This window comes from Nothobranchius furzeri, chromosome 12 (genome assembly GCF_043380555.1).
Source record: "Nothobranchius furzeri strain GRZ-AD chromosome 12, NfurGRZ-RIMD1, whole genome shotgun sequence".
NCBI classification, from domain to species: Eukaryota; Metazoa; Chordata; class Actinopteri; order Cyprinodontiformes; family Nothobranchiidae; genus Nothobranchius; species Nothobranchius furzeri.
Window position 1 is genome coordinate 32,288,778 of NC_091752.1, and position 21,516 is coordinate 32,310,293.

The 21,516-nt window shown below is 38.8% G+C and overlaps 1 protein-coding gene across 2 annotated transcripts in view; it reads right to left on the minus strand.

Moving 5' to 3' along the window:
- The window catches only part of adam12b (ADAM metallopeptidase domain 12b), a 124,288-nt gene that overhangs the window by 55,896 nt on the left and 46,876 nt on the right, over positions 1-21,516 (minus strand). For both annotated transcript variants that reach the window (XM_015944850.3, XM_015944851.3), the window contains exon 4: positions 2,482-2,560. In XM_015944850.3, the coding sequence (XP_015800336.3) occupies positions 2,482-2,560 (79 nt within the window). The remainder of the gene's footprint in view (positions 1-2,481; positions 2,561-21,516) is intronic.

A 21,516-nucleotide genomic window follows, 5' to 3' on the forward strand; every position in this document is an offset into this window, starting at 1 on the left:
TCACAGTGTGACATAGATATGTGAGGATTTTCAAAACCAGCTGCAGAAGCTAACACAGGAGATAGGTGTAGAAGACTGTTTTCATGTTCAGCCTGCATGAAAAGCTCAGAGTGACCGATTATAATACCAAATAATCACTTAATAATGGTTTTTGAGTCAACCACTAAACCATTAAAAATAACAGAGTGGCCTGTTGCAGGACTTCAAAGGAGCAAAAGAGGATGAGACACTCAAACTACGCTGATGCTGCCCGGTTCACGTTCATTTCAATTAGGATGTGCTGCAGAGCAATTTCCCCCACCACCCACCTCTGCATCTCCGTACAAACAGGCCATTTGAAATTAATGCAAACTATGTAGCTGAAGGGAGAAGCAGAAAAGCTGACATGCATGCAAGGTGACAGTAATATGATAATGGCTTATCCTTCATTTTTCCATCAGAGTGTTTTGGTAGAAGAAAAGGGAATTTATTCAAGCCTCCTCAGACATGGACAAAAATATATTCTTGTCTGAGAATAAGGAGAACGGAGGAAGTGGCTGTTGTTAAGAGGGATGCAGACCTCCATTTACTGCCCAGCAGCTTCTAAATTAACTGTCACCAGAGAGTACGCTGACCATTTCTCATCCAAAACACCGACTCTCAGTAGGAAATACTTCTGTTAGACAAGTTCAGTGTAGGTTAGTGAGCCAGGTGGAAACTGAACCGACAGTCCTATAAATACAGAGCGACACTCTGCTTAGCCTGACCTAGATTAACTCACCTTTCTCAAAAGAAAACAACGGGCAGCAGCGGTGAATGTTTTTCAAGAGGTGCAAGCGGAAGCAAGACTTGTGACCCTCATCTTGGATCAGCTTTAAACCTTTTTAAAGTCACGACAGGAGACTTTGGCCAGTTATTGTTCCCTAGTTTTTATCTTTAATCAAATCAGGAACGAACAAAGCTGAATAAAAGTGATGCGTGTCGAATGGTGGATCACTGCAACAGTGACATTTGTGAGGAATATTTTTAAATGTTCCTGGGGTCCTCAAACTTCCACGTGTCCTTGCATACGGCTGAAAATATGGAAACCACTGAAACTATTACTATTATTGGCGGCTTTTTGCTAAGATGTGCTATTAATGCCAACATATTACCACAGATGGCAATAAATTAGAATAAACTTACAATAAAACCATGTTCATAAAGCAAAGCTAAAAATAATCATCATATTTAGCCTTACTGACTTTGCTTCATCAATTTAAGCAGTGAACAGGCTTAGAGTGGTCACGTCTGAAACAGTCCTGATGGAAACATGTTCTGTTCACATTAATCCTTATTATCTAACTTCATCATAATGCCCAGCCCTAGTCAAAGAGTTTACTAACCCCATTAATATCTATGTTAATTAATTTATATGAAGCTAATGTGTGTATCTTTCTAATTAACAGGACAAAGTTTGCTTGTCCCCGTCATCTCCCATATTACATTATAGCTTTAAGAAGTAGAGTTTGTTTACATTTTACTGCTTTCCACTAATTCCTTGTTTAATACCTGACAGACTGCGGAGTTTAGTGACAGCAGATGCTAAAGCTGTGCAGCTCAGTGGAGCTTATCTAAGACAATACAGCGTACCTTTTGACAACCAGCTGTTAGAAACTCCAACACAAAATTAAAGGTGAGAGATTGTGTGGTGGACTGCTAGTGAGAGGATGGTCAGTGCCAAACTACTAAACTGCTCCTCCTAGCTAAGAGCAATCCATAAAAACGTCCTCACAGCTGTTCAGTTCAATGCCCCGATTTTCAGTCAAAGCGAGAAACAAAAGTGCAAAACGCAATCAACTATTGTTACAAAAAATAATCTAAGTTTCATAAATCACAGGTTTCAATAATGTCAAAAAAAAAAAAGAAGAAAGAAAGACTCTCTAGCCTGGAACGAGTGCAAAAATGACAATCTAAAGTCAAGTGGGGTAAAAATATCAAAGAATTGTCAAGTTTTTTTCTGTGAGCCCCTTAAACCGATTTCAATCAGTAAAGTGCTGCAGTGAGTAAACTTGACAAGCACTAGAATCTCTAAATGAAAAAAAAAAAAAAAAAAAAAAAACATCTTTTATTCATCTTCAGAAGTGTTGTTAACACATTGCTGCATGTGGATCGGAGATACACAGAACAAAACAAGCCCTCGGACCTAAAAGAGGATTTTATGACAAATCCTGATGGGAATACTGGCTGAAAAGCAGTCCGGCTTATCATCAAATAGGCCAAAGGATAGACATTCAGTTCAGCAATGGCCAAACGTCAAAATAACCACTGGGTCACATAAAAAAAAAAAAAGATTAATTAAATGCAATTTCATTTTAGTGGTACATTTGAACCACCTACCTAACACAAAACAATACAGATTAAATGAACATCTGTCTTCCTGAACATTTTTATCCAACGTGACTGCAGAGAATCACTGCATGCCAACTTGACGTGACCACGAGCACTCGAGCACCACCGTACCGTGAAGTTGTGAGCACCGGTGACTGCACTTCCATCCTCCCTGTAATGTGTCTCGGTGTAGTGGCTTGCAAAAAGTCCCCTGAGAAGAGAACAAAAACAGAACAGACACATCAAACACACATAACTTTTTTAAAACACAGAATCTGCATTGAATGACAGACAGTATTTTTCTGAGCTCTGCTGGACTTTTGTTGTGTAGTGTCAGGATTTGAGGCCTGGTGTGGGTTTAAAGCTTTAGCGCTCCAATCAGAGCAGATTTTATTATCTGTAATTTTTTTTTTACATGTCCTTGAATCCCTTTGGCATTCACCGTGAGTCGAATCCCTGCTGATGCAATAATCGTATGCATGTGCATGTATTTGGAGATATTGTAAGCTGTGTTTATGTGTCTTTTCCTCATTGGACTTGAGCAGAGCCCCACCCGGAGCTGTGGCGAAGGAGCAAAAGGAACACCCATCTCTTACAGCTGCACAACCACACCATAAGACATAATGACCTCAGGATGTGTGCAAACATGTTCGTATGAATCTCATAAAAGGAGAAGAAAAGATGTGAACAACCGACATTAGAGGGGAATAAAAATAGAAAAGCTGAACTTTATATGTGGTTCTATTGCTAATTACGCTGCACTTTAAATTTGATCCTGAACAGAGCTCATGTTGATCGAAAAGATAGAAAAGCAATAAAACAGAGACCAAAACCTCCACAATTTAGATTAAACTGGATTATCTTGAAAATAACTTTAAAAACGACAAAAATCACTTTTTCAGACGTCTGAACCATTAAATATCTTCTCTGTAGATTTAAAGTTTATCTTTAATAATTTGCTTAAAAAGAGATCAGTCTTCTGTGCCCTAAGCTTTACCACATTTAACTTCATTAAATACTTATTATCGCTTTAATGTGCCTTTTCATGCCATTAGCAACCTCTAAACCAAATCTGATAAGCTGAGCGGACAGTAATCACCTCCAAGAGCCGGGTATGTCTCATAAAAATGGATGACACATCAAAAAGTAGAGCATGCTTAATGGGAAAATTCAAAAATGTGTGTACATAGTCAATCTGAACTCACAAATGTTGTGTTTTAAAGGTGACACTAATGAGCAGCAACTTTCCAACAATTGCACTTTATTAGATTGTATTTGTTTGAAAAATGGCACGTTCTAAATGCTCCATTAGCAGTAAAGAAGGGATTTATGTCATGGTAATTCCAAGCAAATGCTCGCGTGCTGAATTTTTGGAAGTGAGTGGGAAAAGCCAGTTTAGCTGCGTGGTGTCTGGTGACAGGCTGAACACCGTAGTGAAGTTGCAGGATTTACATGATGGAATCTCCCTGTAATCAACTCCTTGGCAGGAGTACACAGAGTTTATGAGGCCACAGAGGTTCACGGTGGGTTTGTCGAGAGTTTCCTCGGCCCTCTCTGTTTGTCCTTTAGCCCTGCCCTATAGAACTATATGCAGCTGAGAGCAAGAATCAGATGTTTATGGCTTTAATTTAACTCATGTGCCTGATGTAATCATTAACATCTTTTTTTTTTTTTACAGATAAATCAATCTAACCTCTTTAATCTATAGCCTCTTGGTTGTCCTTGCACTTGATCAAAATTTGAAAAGAAAAATCCTGACTCATCTTTCCTTTATGCAGGTTACGTTATTTTTTTCTCACATGTAAGAAGGAGAGAAATGACCCAGCATCTCTTTGAATATTCCTCCTTTTTCATCAACAACAGCTCATCTTCATATCCATCTTTGTCAAGAGGAACATCCAGCTAATCAGCTGTAATTTAGACAGATGACACTGTTAAAATAAGGGTTATAACACTTTCAGTTTAAGTTTTATGTACTCCCTAAGTGACGCTTTCAGTTTTCCTTGAATATTTTACAAGAGACAAGTGGGAGAATATATGAACTGAATGAAAGGCAGAGATTTTGATGTATGTGCCGTTGTTGAATTGTGATCGGCAGAAGCTTTTCCGGTTTGTGCCTGACTTTTTTTTACAGCAGCGGCCCAAAACGATCTCCTAACACATAGATTTTCTGCTTCCTGATCACGTGACGTGTGACGTATGCGGATGAAGATCGGCTTTAGAGCTGAGATGTTTGTTCTCACGGTGCGGGGGCTTGTTCCGATGCCCACACAGTAAAAAAAGTGCAAATGACGTCATTGGCAGTGAACGGTTGGATTTAAAATGACGACTTTAATCGTTAATGGCAGTGAATGAGTTGAAACAAAAATATTTGTTTAAAACATTTAGAGTTTAGTTTAAAAACACAATTGAACAGAAAGTTGCAGAAATGTTGCCATAAAAGCAGCGAAGAGCGGCTATAAAAGAGTTTTGAAGCAAGTCATGTGGAGCTTTTGTTAAAGCTTCTTTCCGGAGTATTTCTCTTATCTAATGACAACATCTAGTGGCTGACAAGCTTATCACACAAAAACGCTGTTGCTTTGTTTTTTTTAAGATGGCAACTTCACGTTTCTGTTTATAAATGTGCTTCTGTAGCCAACAAACAGAGCTAAAACACAATGTTTTACGAGTATTATTCTCATGTCATGTTGTGTTTTCATATATTTATATTTGAGAGACTTTCTTGTCCGTGAAAAGTTCATCAACTCTGCATCAGCCGTGGTATTCCTTAAATTTGAAGCGTCTAAGCGGCAGTCTAACGCTATTGGTTAGTTCTGGTCGGCGCTCAGCTTCCTATTGCACGGAGCTCTGCCGGGCAGGGGGCATGCTTAGCAAAAAAAAAAAAAGACATATTGCTTATATTCTATCACAGTACATGATAAGATAATCACTTTTACGGATTTCTGACAAATCATACATAATTTCTGAAAGAGGAAAACTCTGGAAAGCAGCTTTAAGGTGAGTTGATTTTTGGAAAATTATTTGAATAAAAAATATCCCTGATTATAACCCACAGTGACACAAAGTGTGTGGAGGTCAAAAAACATCACCATGAAATGAATATGTGCTTAGCCTTAAAGGGCGTCTTCCACGTTAAGCACATATTGAAGTCCTTATATTGTAACAGGTCTAAACTTTATATTTTCATTAAAAAAAGGAAGACTTTTGAGAAAAAATAGATGCTTTTACTGTTCCAACTAGGTTTTCCTAGCTCATCCATCTAAAAACAGCGCCTCTTGCTCGAAACTTGAAGTGACGTCGCTCAAGGGAAAATGTTCCTGACTCTGCTCAAAAAAAAAAAAAAAAGGATTTGCAGCAGCATCACAAAGCTCCAGATTCTGAATATGAACGTACATTTATTGTAAATATTGAAGGTACACAGCCAGTCAGTTTTGAGCCAGCAGCAAGAGTTGATGGGAACAGGCAAAACAGGGATAAGTGAGGTAATATTGCTTCTATTTTCTGAAGTGAGTACACCGCTATGTTGGCTTCCTGTTTACAAAATGCGGGCACGGCATTGGTCTAAAACGATCACGTGAGTGCTGCTTTACTACTTTCTAATTACGCTCAAGAACGTAGTCCCACATTCAAACAGCGATCAGAAAAAAAAGCGTCTAGTTTAGAAATCAGTACAAATGTTCTACTTTTATGAAACAAACAGCTAGTTGCCACAAGAGGTGGAAACAAGATGAAACGAAAACAAAATACGTAGAGGCAACATTGAGTGTTGGAGTGTTACCACTTCCCCGCCATGTTGGATAAGTCCCTCACTCTCCAAAACTTAATCGGAGTGAACACCAAGTGAGCAACTCTGCCTGTTATTGTGCGGTCTATGGTTCCAATAACTGGCGTACTATTGAAAGCAGAGTATGTGGGATTAATATTGACTTTTCTAGCTTAATGAATGCACTGAGGGTGACTGGTGACCCATCCAACATGGCGGCCCGCAGTTACACAGTTAGAAAGCTCCAAACCATGTCGCCTCTATGTTTAAATGATCTGATCTCTATGCTTCTCATGTACATTTTCTGTTGTGGAAATTGATGAATACGATGTCCAGACAAACCCGAAAAATAATATGATTATTTGTTTTTTGTCAGTGACATATTTTTGGGGGATTTTTGGAGCATAAACAGAAAGTGGAACATTAATGATGTCACAAGTGTCCGCTTCTTTGGCTAGCCAACATTTTAGGACAATAAATGAATAACCTGAAAACAATATAGTTCATAAAAATGTTATGATTCTATTTTGATTACTTTCCTATAATAAACTGACAATGTAAATTAATTTGTCAAGCAGTTTAGTGGATTGGGGCAACCTGATGAAACCCTGAGCAGTTTGTTTGGTAAAAAGAGCTGCTTTTACCTTGAAGGCCAGTTTACTCATTCCGAGTGTTCTGATCATGATGAATAACTCTTTACCTTCACTGTTTTCATGTTTTTTTCTTTTACTGTTCAGTCCAGGGAACACTCATCATTTCATTTCATGCAGTTTTCTGTATTTCTGTGCCCTATTTGTAGAGTTTTTAAATGAATTATTTTCATATTAAATAGCCCAGCTGTGTTGTCACGACAACATAACATTGAATACGGTAAAGGTAAATTAGCTATTTTTCTGCATGCATCATCGGACGCATAGCTCTTAACATTCACTCAAAGTAGCAGATTAAGAATTCTTAATTAAGTAAATGAGTTGATATAAATTCATCATTATACGGATGCATGAATCACAGCATGACATACAAATTTCAGGGTTTGTGCCCACTGGCAATTAATTCACTTATGCAGAAGTGACATTTATATGCCTGTCTAACAGTTCTGAATTATGTCTGGATTTTTGTTTCTGAGCTCTGGTCCAAACTAAAGCCAGCGTACATCAAACACTTTTCCTTTCAAAGTAAAAGTACATTTACTTTGAAAGGAATACACTTGACTTTAAAGTCTAAGAACATTGCAGTGGTCTTTAGTAAAAGTGAATGCCTTGTGAGTCGATCTCTGTGGGTAAAAGCTCTTGCGCTCCTGTTTCAGGAAGTAGAAGTTAGTCAGAGGAGAGGGGAGCAGAAAACGACTCATCTTACTCATTATTTCCTGATGTTCGACATCTTGCCCCTGATTGGCTAACAGCAACGCGACTTTACCTCTGACTCAGTTTGCTCTGCAATGTTGATGTTTTATCTCCACAAATACCAACATCCCGAAAGAGCCAAAGAGCCATGTTGTGGAGTTGCTAATGCTAATAATCAGCTTAGCCAAGATTAACGCTGCGCTCATCTGGACACTAAAGCCTGATTTATATTTCTCCATCAGCTCGAGTGTGGAGTCACATGCACACATTAATGGATGTTTTCTCTTCAAGTGGCCTAGTGGTAGAGTGTCTACCCTGAGACTGGGAGATCAGGGGTTCGATTCCTGGTCAGGTCATACCAAAGACTTTGAAAAAATGGGACCCAATGCCTCCCTGCTTGACACTCAGCATTAAGGGGTTGGATTGGGGGGTTAAACCACCAAATAGTTCCCGAGCGCGGCTGTGTCTGCTGCTCATCGCTCCCCCAGGGGATGGGTCAAATGCAGAGAACAAATTTCGCACACACACCTGTGTGTGTGACAACTAATGGGACTTTAACTTTAACTTTTAAATGTGTTGCAAAGCAATTCCCTGCCAGGGCAACAGAGGGTGTAGCACTTTTCTGGTGTATCCTGCCACCATTACAGTAGCCAGCTTGTGTTGTGTTTACATAATTTATTTTAATGTATTTCAGAGACTTTTTAACAAGGACAAAATTGTCCCTCATTCTCCTACACCTCTTCATGCGACTGGCACCTCTAACCCCACGTTTCTCGTCCTTTCTGTCCACAAATAAAACACATGCTGCATATCTTTGTACTCCTTCAGTCACGGGTGAATAAACGTTCATATTTTCGGACTATTTCTATCAGGCATTCTTCAGTCTGTTCGGTGTCTGCCACAAACTATCTTTTATTTTTTGAGGGGCCAATGGCGGTGCTGTTGACAGATTTAAAGGAAGCAGCGTCCTGACAAATCACACGCTTGCGGTCTCTGTCACTTTGAAGGATAGTTAAAAAGTTGGGCATGTCTCCCTCAGCCTCTGCGAGCCCACCGGAGAGCACTTGCACCAGTGCGTTATGGCATTGCGTGTCTGCGTACCGACGAAGATGGAGACGTATCAATTAGACTTAAATAAACACAGCCTTCCTCGTCAAGAGCCAAGATGGATGAGTCCATGAATGCTAATCTTCAGTGTTACGTAGATCTGTGTGGCCTTTTCTGACTCCCAGTCTATTTTCTTTTGACAGATAATGCAGAAAATAGGGGTAGAAGACTTTTTTCACAATAATCCTGCATGTTAAACTCAAAATGAACTATCATATTTCAAAAACAAGTTAAAAACTGTTTCTCAGTGAACGTCCCCCTTATACTTCCTAATTCTAACACTGTGTAAACAAAATTGACACAAAGAAGCATCTTTCAAAAAGTACAACAAAAAAAAACTATCTTTTCAGATGACTTATTCAGTGCTTCACTTTCCCCATTTCAGAAATCATATAGAGATCTAAAAAGGCCAAAGTAAATGACTGAATTGTTTACTAAGTGAGTGTCGTGTTCATTAGAGTCAAACATCTAATTAACAATCCACTATTAGTAGTCTGGATTAATTGTGATAAATGATGATCTCATTAACAACAACTCGGGGAGGCAGCAAATACTATTATTTGTTATCAAAAATAATCTCCCCTCTCTTTTATTCCACACCCCACAAACAGCTCCGCAGCGCTAATTTACCTTCTCCGGGAGTTAATTTACTGCATGAATTATTGACTGTTTCTAAAAAGTCTGATAAGTAGCTGTGCAAACTTGGCTTTCAAGCCTAATATGCTGCTTGTGCAAATCTTGCCTGAATATAAAGTAGAAGTATGATTTATGATTTTTTAAAAGCCAAGCCTGTTTTGCAGGGACACTTATTGTTCGGCTGCAAAAGCCAACGTAAAAAAAACTTCTACTTGTGATCGCAGATATCACACACGCTTTATAGTATGCTGACATTGGTGGACTGCTAACATCTAGTGAATCCTAACAATCAGTAAAAGAGATACAACTAACACAATACAGGCACCCTTCAGACAAGAAACGCAGAAAAAAACTCATTAAAGCAGAACTCAGTGAATCTTTCTTCCTTTTTCTTTTGCATGAAATAAACCGACAGGTATGATTTTGTCCCGCATCCAACATTAAAGCAGATGAATTGGAATCAAACACATGCTTTGATGACTTCTATTTGAAAAGAACAAATCTAACCTAGCAGACACAGACCCGCATAATCAATGAAGCCGAGACGAGTCGTGCCACTCGCTGTTTACGCACATCAATATTTTTCACATCGTTTTTCTCTCAGGCACCCAATGAGCACAATGTTCTGTTCGCATTTAAAGTGTAGAGACTTATTTACATATCTGTGGAACTGTGCCTCATGTAATAATTCACCATTACACGTATCCCTTTGAGCATGAAACCATTTGAGAGGAATGTGGCTCCTCGCTGTTGCTTCTGAAGACAGTTAACTTCAGCGATTTCTTTTAATCCCTGCTCACCCACAAGCCAAACCCAATGCCTTCCTACAGCATTTGCCGTTACCAAACTTAAAAAAGGCTCATTTTCACAGGATAGAGTAATAAGGAGATGAGAGGGCTATCTAAGGAGGTGTGGCTGATGACTCTAATGCTATTTCCACATACGACTGCGCTCCGGATTGATTTATATACAGCTCAGCGTCCCGCTCAGCTTATCCGTAGCAGCGGCGTGCGCACTGAGGTATACAGAGCCAGCAAAAACAAAACAATCTAAGGACAAACAGAGATGAAGGTATGGAAACCTTCCATAAAATACAAATTTGAAGGTGTGTACTCTTTGGCTGCACCTTAAGTATCTGCACTAACTGAAAAACCATTCCGATTTTTCTGCATTTTCTATGATTCTCATAAATATAACCAATATTTATTTAGTTCAACTGGTTAGTGAATGGAAAGGAACTGAACGTAAATTGTGTAACATAAAAAAGTGTATATACATACATACATACATACATATATATATATATATATATATATATATATATACATATATATATATACATATATATATATATATGTATATATATATATATGTGTGTATATATATATATATATATATATATATATATATATATATATATATATATATATATATATATATATATGTGTGTGTATATATATATATATATATATATATATATATATATATATATATATATATATATATATAAATATAAATATATATATATATATATATATATATATATCTTTTGGTGAACAAAATCCACTAAAACACACCTCTACATCTATATACAATTTGGGATGATTTCTGAGAACTGAATGAAACATTGAAAATATTCATGTGTAATGATAATTTATAACAAGGCAGGAAGTGCATATGAAAAAGATTTCCAGCATTTGAATTCCACCAGGCAGCCTGTGTACAAATAGACCAATTATTGCTCTCCAGCAGTGAATTTGATGCCTGTTTGTGGTTTACAGACCTTGGAAACAAGAACAAGTTCAGAGACAGGGAGAGAAAGAGACAGAGCGAAAAATGATAGAGAATGAAAAACATTTCCAAAAAGCACAAATCCTTCTGAATTTGTGTGGGCAGCATTATGTGTTAGGCCTGTATTTGCCCCACAGGGTCTTGTTATCATTAAAGATGTGGTTGACTGAAAAAACATTTGTTAATCATAAGTTTTGATTATAATCTGTCACCCAGAGTTTTTCATGCAGGTTGGACATAAAGTTGTTGATTAGTCAACAACTTGGTCATTTATCTTCTGCCATCAAGTCAGACGTGAGGAGTTTGGGTGTAGTTTCTGTTTAATCATTGTCTCTTGCAGGTCACTCCAACACATTGGTCCGAAACAGTTTTTATCACTTAAGAAGTATCTCCAAACTGTGAAGGTTGGTGTCAAAACATGAAGTTGAAATGGTTATCCATGCCTTTATCTGCTCCTAGACAACTGTAACACACTTATCACACGTTTTAACAAGAAAAACCTTGACTGCCTTCAATTGGTCCAGAACTCTGCAGCAAGGCTTCTAACTGGAGCAAACAGAGGAGCTCACATCACTCATATTCTAATATCTCTGCACTGGTTACCCGTTAACTTTAGAGTTCATTTTAGAATCCTGACTATAACTTTCAATGCTCTACATGGTCAAGCTCCTCCCTATATTACTGAACTGTAAAGCCTTATGCTCCAACTTGAGCCCTCAGGCCCACACACCAGAACCTTCTAGAAGTTCCAAAGACCAGATATAAAAGTCGAGGTGATTGCTCCTTCCAGACTGTTGCACTTCGACTTTGGAATGATCTTCCGTTATCCTTACGCAGCATTGATAGTCTGGACACTTTTAAAAAAACAGCTAAAGACCCTTTTATTTAAAGCTGCTTTTACAAAAATATTTTATTTTCAAATTTTGATTTTACTCAAGTTAAATTAGTTTTATGGTATTTTATAATTTAATGAGTTTGTTTTCCTGATTTTAATTAATTTCTGTTTTAAGAGCTTTATGATTTTATGACTTTGTGATTTGTTTTGTTTTGATCTATGTGAAGCACTTTGTGATTTTCTGTCTGTGATGAGTGCTACATAAATAAACTTTACTTACTTACATGAAAACAGTCTTCTACACCCATCTCCTGTGTTTGCGTCTGACAGACAATACACAGTGAAAAGGTAGGATTAGAAAACCCTCACAATGTGATGTCACACTGTGAATTTGCATTCATGGCCTTGCCCATCTTGGCTCATGCCAACGAGGGATTTATTTATTTATTTTTGCTGCGAAAGAGAGCAGAGAGTGCCTTGGTGATATTGACATTGCAACATGGCTGAATGTGTTCTGTTACCCAATCAGAAGTGAGGTGTGTGCATAATCATTAATATTAATGAGTAATCCTGTTGTTTTCAGCCCACCTCGGCACCAGCAAACGTCTGCATCTCAGAACAGGAGCAACAAACTTTTTTTTTTTAATGACTCATGAGGCATTGATTTACACTAGAGAACTTTGCAAATGTATTGAATAAACGAGTAAATCACACCTTTAATAAATAATTCAAAACAATTCTTAACATATAAGCAAATCTGTCACTATGCTGAATGCAACCTCCTAATCAGACTGGAGATGTTGTAAAATGACTCATTTTTCCAGGAGGAACTACTTACTGTCCTACACCTTTAAGTTAAAGCTGTCATTTATGAAGGGACTCGTTCAAATCTCATCTTCCATCCACCCATCCAGGTGTGGACTGGGAAGATAATTCAGCCCTGGTATATCTTCGTCTGCCTGGCCGTGTGCATTAGTGGTAGGGCTGCACAAAACATCACAAATGTATTGTCATTGTGATATCAGCATGCACAATACGCATATTGCAAAGAACAGAAAAAACGGCAATGAACGTTCAACTCAAATGTTTGCTACACATTATGCATTTTGTCACTCAAACATAAGCATGTAGTTTTTGACAAATCAAATAGAGCTCTTCACCCATTTGGCCAATTGGGTGGGTTCTTATAGGTTAGATGCCCGCCCCCTAGGCAGATGACACAGATGCCTAGCAAACACCCGAGTTAGCTTTGTTCTGCTCTTTCTGCTTTATGCTACTTTTCCCAGGATCCACTGATTGCCTTTTCTTGTTCATTTTTTCCCCTTTCCTCACATCTTTAGATCACAATTTTAGCTTTTCACAATTTTTACAACATGTTTTAGTTATTTTTAAAATTTCTTTGTTTTTTGGGGTAATGTGAGTTATTGGATTCTCCAGAATTCACAGACTGCCAGTCTGCCTCAGGACCCAGCCATCTATCTCCTGGTGCTTAACAATGATCCCCAGTAAGGTTGGGTGATTAGATAAATTAGTTGATTATCTGTGATAGGTCAAGCCCATTACCAATCAATTTTCATGAGCGATATTTCTATGCCTCAGTATTAGTCGCACGCATCATTTGAAGACTAGGATACTTATGATTTCCGTGCTATATGGCAATCAAGGATTCAACCATAACTGAAGACACAGTAAATACTTTTGTCAAATCACTAGAAAAATTACAATAATGTTTAACTCACCATTTAAAGCCTCATATCAATGACAGAATATAGCCATATCCAACAAGAATGGTCATTTCACATCCAGAAGTTCTACAAAAACACTGCAATAAAATAGTTGGTCCACAACATGTTACGCATTTGTTAGGCTCACAGAACATCCTCTGTGCGAATATATCACCATTTTCTGGACAGACCAAAATTGCTTGGTATAATTTTTTTATATCACCCAACCTTAATCTCCAGGCCCCCCTCTGGTTAAGTACATCCTCCAGCTAATCCAAAACGAGATCTCCTCCCAGTGGGACATGACTGAAACACCTTTCATTGAAGGTTTCTAGAAGACATCTGTACCAGATTCCAAACCCTCTCAGCTACTCTACATTCAAGTCCTCCCCCAATCCCTGAAGATGGGTCCAGTCACACAGGGTGTTTCTCAATGTCAAGGCGCCTGACCTTGCAAGGCGCTGTCTTACAAGGCCAGGCACCTTACTTACGAGGACACTGTCCTTCCTTGGTCAAAGAAAATGGTTAAGTGGAACAGACTTGTATCACATGACCGCGGCTTCCATGACAGTCACGTAACATCACGTGACACAGGAGATAATGTTATATTTTATACATATTTGTTTCAATATAAATACATAATGAGCATTTAACCTTACAAATTGTGTATATATTTGTTAAATTACATATATAAGCGAGTTACTACCCGCTAGCCACCGAAGCTGCACCTAATAAGCAACTAACCAACCATAGATGAATTCTTTGGATCTAAAAAAACATTTTTAATTAGCTGACTTACATTTAAACTTGAAATTTGCCCACGAAGTAGCTGCTGGCTTTTGATTCGTCATCCTTTTGAAAATACCGCAGTGTATTCTGGGAAAGTTTTGACCAAGGCTAGGCTACAAGACACCTCCCGTGTATCCTTGCTCAGCTAGCTAAACGGCTAACAAATGGAGAACACATGCCTTGGTAGAACATGAACATTGGAACACGTCTTGGCAGCTCCTGATGACGTGTCTCCTAGGAAACTGGGGCGGAGCCAAGACATCAAGGCGAGGTTCCTTGGCATTGAGAAACACCCACTGTTTCGATCATTACCTATAACTTATGACCACAGGTGAGGATTGAAGTGTAGATTGATAAGTGCATCAATAGCTTTGTCTTAACTCAGGTGTCTCTTCCTCCATTTAGTTGGTACAACATCTGCCTCATCACAGCGGCTACCCCACTCCATCTTCCAATCTGCCTTCCCTCACTAGTGAGCAAGACTCCATGATCAAAATCAAAATCAGACAATACTTTATTAATCCCAGAGAGAAATTAGATACTCTCCTTCATCATGAGCAGTGGCTCATTCATTATGCAATCCACTCTTTTCCAGTCGAGAACCATAGGCTACAATGCTGAGAACCTGATCTTTTTAATAGCAGCTTCACACTTGGCTGCAAACCATTCCAGTGCCTGTTGGATCAGCCAACAGGGCAACGTCATCTGCAAAGGCAGAAATGCAGTCTGAGGCTAATAAGTTTGTAAAAGTTCACCAAAAAGTGCTGCTATGACTGGAAAATTGCACGTTCAATGTTGAATATTATCATTAACAGTTTGTCCAAGTTGGTGACACTAAAGATAAAAGTGAATCCCCAGAGGTATGAGGAATCATGTTCTGAGCCTTAAAACCCACCCAATCTGTCCAAAGTGTGGAACAAATTAGCTGACCAGCTCACAAACTGATGGTTCTGCCATCAGCAAGGCTGAAAACTCAAATGAATAAAATTAGACATGTAAACCCTCCAGCAAGCAACAGATGAACCTGCTCGGCGCAGCTGATTGAAATACGAACCAACGCAATGTTTCTTTAGCTACTTAATGAGTCAAAATCTCTTTTTGCTAAGTTGAAAGTCACAGAAAAGTAGTTCATTCATGATCAGATCTCTCTTCAGCAATTTCAGAAGGATTATAATACTTGTCCTTAAATAACATTATATTACAGGAAAAAGGGAAAAAAAGATAACTTGTTCTATTAAATTCACTTTATGATTTTTAACAATAAAGAATAGCCCTGCAGAAATAAATGTACCATTGACTCTGTTCAGAGAAAATCAAGCTGAATAATGAGAAACAGACTCTAATTCTCTCTTTTCCTATTGCTGTTCCCGCCTATAAAAAAGCCTAATTTATGCTGTTTTGTTACAATGAGAATATGTACTTGATTACCACCCCCCCCACCCCACCCCCCCACCCCCCCCTTATTTCTTTGTCTTTGTCCCTCACCTCAGGCTTCATGGCTCTGGTGTGTGATGTGCTGCCTGGAGCAAGTGAAGTCATTGCATCAGTAAAACAATTCGCAGAGGGAGAAAGATCGCTCCATTTACTAGAAAGCAGAGGTGAGTGATGAATAATGGCACGCTAAAGTCATTAGTGCAGGCTGACGTTCTAAAAATATTTAAATCACAAAGGAAAAATATGATAATAAACTACAGATATTTTGCTATGAGCTACAACAGTGGCCGTATGATATTTTCTCCATGAATGCTTGACTTGTTACCACATAAAATGAATATAGGCTAAGTAGAAGATAATATACAGGATTTGACAGAAAGCAATAAGCAGAATTAATAGCATGTGACAAAAAGATGGTGTGTTTTTTCTTCCAAGATGATTAAAGGTAGAAAGCGGTCAGTGAAGGATGTGAAATGTAGAAAATTCCTATAAAAGTGTATATTTTGATGATAACTGATGCAAACCAAGTATACTATGTTAGACCTAATTTTCAAAATATCATTTTAGTTTTAATATACCCAGAGTTTGTCATGAGATGCACCAGTGAGATTAACATCCTTTACAAGATTCCTATTAAAACAATAAAGGAACAAAATGTATTTCCAGAAAAAAAATTAATTTAAGAGGAGCTTCTCTTGAATTCATGGACAAGACTACTGAAGAAAAGGCAGCTATGAACAACAAACTAATGGTAAATGACACATTATTACATGATGTTGCTATGGTTACAGACTGATTTAAAAAAAGTGAACATGAAATCAGTTTTAGGTGAGGAGTTAAAAGGAGATTGCATTTTAGGCAACATATTGCAAATATAGATCAAGACAAGCTGCGTTTCGAAAGCTTTCCACAAAACCCACTGCCTCGCTTGTTTTGAAGTACTTTGCTTTTCTGGAAACTCTGAGTGAAAATTTGTGTTTTTGTGCTGAGGCAAGAGTTTAACAGAGATCATTGAAGTCTGCTTTCAAAATGTCCTCTCCCAGTAGTACACAACATGTTGCTGTGTAAACTTTTTGTTTTTAATTATTGTCCTTTACAAGCACTGACTGTTGCTATCAAAAAGTCCTCACAATCGAATGCAAAACCTTGATGTTTCGGCTATGGGTGCAACACAAGGATTAAAAATCTTGTGTTTTTATGTTTCAAATAAAAACTGGCTTCCATCTGGGTGTAAAACAGCGAAATGAAACAAAGCTACATCACTTTTATTCATTTCCTCTGTTGTAAACATAACGGCACCCACCCACAGCACAGAGGAACAGCAGACTTGTTAAAGAACAAGCTTTTTTACAGCTGCAGGCCAACAAACCTGGAACTTTAATCCCATGAAATGATTCCCACACTAAACATACATTTCCTCATAACCGTTAAAAGAGCGTGATGTCATATCCCTAAGCTCCTTTTACGACTTTGTCAAGTCAGTGCAAGGAAAATTTCACTCACACGGCATATAGGGAAACTGAGACAAGTACATGCATTCCCTCCAGTCACCTGACTTCTCTGTTTGATCATTGGTGATGAACGCGCCTGTTGTAGCACATCAGCCTTCATCCGTTGTGTCCTCTTCATAAAGAGCGCCGCCAAGGCTGCTCTTTGTATTTACTGCTTCAGGCTTACACAGCTAAACTGTAGACTGCTGATTAAGTGAAATGTGTGGCCAAGAAAGGAATGCATGAATTCTTGATCACCCAAACAACAGAACTCTAAATACTGCTGGGCAACCAATAACAATGGTACATAAGCAATAAAACTGGAAGGAACATCAGCATCACGAGTGCTCCTAATATGATAAACTGCTCAGGGCAATACATTGGACATAGTTGGTTAATCAATGCCACAAGTCATGCAAGAGACTTAATCCATCCTAAACAACCACCAGTAAAAATCAAAACTCTTGCAATTATTGTATTTTCATTAATATAGTATTCATTTAAAGATGTTCAATGTCAGCTTGTTTTTTTTTTACTGATATTTAATAATACCGATATAGCCCCATTCTTAATTTCCAATACCAATAATAATGTTAGCAGGAACTCCGCCTCATGACAAAAGTTAAAGGTGTCGATAACAGATGAATAATTTTTAATGATTATTTCTGATTATATTCCATCACTCAGAGTTTTTCATGCAGGCTGATAATGAAAATAGTCTCCTACACCTATCTCCTATAGCTTAAAAAAATTGACAGTGAAACTCAAGGATTTGAAAAGCCTGACAGATCTACATCACACCGTCACTTAACACTCATGGACTCACCCATCTTGACTCGCGACAGGGAAGGCTGTTGTTGGTTTAGCGACCAGAAAACAGCAGAGAACGCCTCGGCTAGTGGAGGCTAACTGTTAGCATTAGTACCTCCACCACACGGTAGAACTCCTTCAGGCGTGTGTTATTTGTGGAGATAAAACATCAGTGTTGCACAGCAAACTGAGTCAGTGGTAGAGTCGCATCGCTGTTAGCCAGTCAGAAGTGAGATGTGCAAATATCGGGATATAAGACTCCAAATCCTGTCTTATGAAGCTACTTTGCCCTACCAGTTGACTTGTATTTCCTAAACAGATGCATCTTAGCAGAAGCAGGCTGTCTGGTCTGCATGAAGGTTGAAGACAATCTGGTACTGAGCCCAAACCCTTTGCCTGTCCTCCACCTCCAACAAGGTCTGTAAGCAGAACACCGACACACCAGCCAACACTGAGGCAGCCCAAGTCATCTGCCCTCTCCCTTAAACGATCAGAAAATCCACCCCTACCAGTCCGACCCCTCCCATCAAACTCCCCATGTTTGTCCAACAGGCCCAACACAGGAGTAAACACACCCATGCCTTTAACTTTCATCAGAGAAGCCCCAGCTTCACCTGGCGAAACTCCAAAAGCATTTCACACATCTCAACAAGGAGGGCCAGCATCCAGGACGTGCAAAACATCCCTCTGTGTTACTGAAGCCAGAGCTGCAGGGAGCTTAAAAGGACAATGTGTAGTTGTTATCGTTAATCTCTGGAAATATCCGTCAAAATGTGGATGAAAATTTAATAACTGATGCCTAGCTGTTGAAAAATACTGACAACTTCTTAACATATAACCATAAAAGTCTGGTCTAAAATACATGGGAGAGGGTCTAAGGCCTAGTCCACACGTAGCCGGGGTTTTTTAAAAACGAATATCCGCCCCTCCAAAAACTTGCATCCACACCACCGCGTTTAAAAAAAAAACTCTGTCCACACGTACCCGGATAAATACGTTGTTAAGGACATGCCAGGCCTGTAGGCGGCAGTACTTCCCCCGTTCTTAACCTCGTCCTTCGTCTGTGGTCTTCCGCAAGGAGCAGTAACTCCTCTTGCAAAAACAAACAAGCAGAAAGCGCTTGGACAATTGATGGATCGGGTAGTGACAGAACGCAGCTCTGATGGCTTCCATGATGCCGGTTAGTGTAAACACAGGTCGCACACGTGATGTCAGCATTTTTTGTCGCGGGAAGTGACGTTGCGGACCTTAAAACTCCGGTTTTGTCCGTCCACACGCAGACACCCAAAACGGAGAAAACGCAGATCTTCACTTTGGCCGGAGTTTTTAAAAAGATCCGTTTTCATGTGAAAAACTCAGTTTTCGTGTGGATGACAGGCCAAAACGTAGAAAAATATTTACATTTTGGTAGATCCCCGGCTACGTGTGGACAGGGCCTAAGTCTCCATGTAGCGCTTGAGGATGAAATGCATGACTGATTTGTAACAAACGGTTCCAAAATTTCACCGATCATAAACATTGTTTTACACATTTACCTCTTCACCCATTACCACTGATGCAACGGAGACTGACGTGCTTGTCATTTTGCTGAAGTTTGCACTCCCCAGGGCATTTTGACCCTAATGGGCATCTGTTGGTAAGGTCTTATTCCAACACAAAAATACTTCTAGCTTGCAACATTTAAGGTATCTACTGCCCCCTATCACCAGGAAAAACACACACTGTCACTTTAAATCATGATGAACTCAGGTGGAAAAAAATTAAGTAGTCCCAGGTAAGCATGGCAGGGTAATTGAGTGTAGAGAAGCATGAAAACAGTCCAGGAACTTGATAATTTAGGTATATTTGGACCGTCAAAACTTGAAGCTAGATGCAATTTCATTTCATATGTCAGTTCAAGGTTCAAGGTTTGCTTTATTAATCCCCAAGGGGGGAATTGAGTTGCCATGGACAGGTAAACCCCCCCCCACAAATAAACAGACAAATATATTCACATTCACTTGACTCTGCTATAGACCACAGCCATAGTTCCACAGTTTCTTATAGTTTGTGTGCAGACATAATGCTCTACAGCCTGGAGCTGATTGCACATTCCTTATTTGTAAAGTTAACATGTAAATAACTTTTTTTTAGCATAAAGTGAATCTACCGTTATAGCTCATTACGATGAGACAGGTGCTGGAAAAACAAAAATATTAGGTTGCAGCTCCATTACAAAAAAAAAAAAAAAAGTATGAGAAGATAAATTACTCATAATGTGCTGCTGGACGACTGCATCAATGGTTTCTTCAAAATTTTCACTAAAGATTTAGAAAATGTCAAATTGTTGATTTCTTGCAGTTGATATTTAAAAGAAATAAATAATGGACTAATTTATCTTTCCAAATAATGATATGCAAGCTGGTTATTTAGAGATTTTCAGTTTAAAAAAATTTCAAAATTTTTCTAAAAATCTTTGGGACTGGTGAAAGAAAACTGAAATGTGTATTTTTGCTTTTGCTGCATGCGTTTTACCATCAATAACAAGCCACACGCTGGAACTAATGAGGGACTAGGGATCTTCAAGAGAGGTAGCCCATTATTATTCATTGAGAAACAGTAAACAAATGCATAAATGTTAATGTCAGAGGGTTTCTATCTGTCCAATTAATCTATGGTTGTTCCCTGGGGCAGCCTCATCGTTCAGCCATAGATTTTGTCTTTGGGGGAAATATGCAATTAGGAGCTGAGCTGAGAAGACATTAAGCATGTTTATTTATTTTTCCTTCACTTGAAAACATTTTTAGTCTTTCCCAATTACAGTTTTTCAGGCAAAAACATGAACAAAAGGTGAAAAATCTAGTAAATATCAACCCAAATCGGCACTTACTTCTCCACAGTCACACTATCTTTGCCCTATATTTTCAAGGGTTGATATAGAAACTTTCAGCAGCAGGAAGCACCTGTGCAGCATAAGAATATAACTTTTATTATTATACATACACCTCAATGCTCCAGTGACTGCAGACCCTACAGACCATCATCCTTCCAGTCTCAAACCGCACAAAAGACACTCTTCCACTCCTCTTAAAAAACGTCACACATCATTAAGCCCTCTCTCTACACTTTCATGGAAGCTGCGCTGATTCTCCAATAAGACAATAGCGTACAATCTGTCATTCTCCAGCCCATTACCCTGCAAATATGGTGGAGATGGAAACTTTCACTTGGCACTGATGTATCTGTTTAACACGGCGGTCGGGGTGAGCAGTCTGTCGCTGATGCTGATGCAGAGGAACTTCATGGCTCTTGGGCACTGAGCAGGACATGTCAATTACTGGAACAACCACAGGTGGTTTAACAGCAAAGTGCTCTTAGGGAAATCAGAGGCTTGGGTTGAAGTCCAAGGTGGGAGTGCCTGGAGCATGTCAGCAACACCTAAAGTATATTTCTAACTGTTTGGATA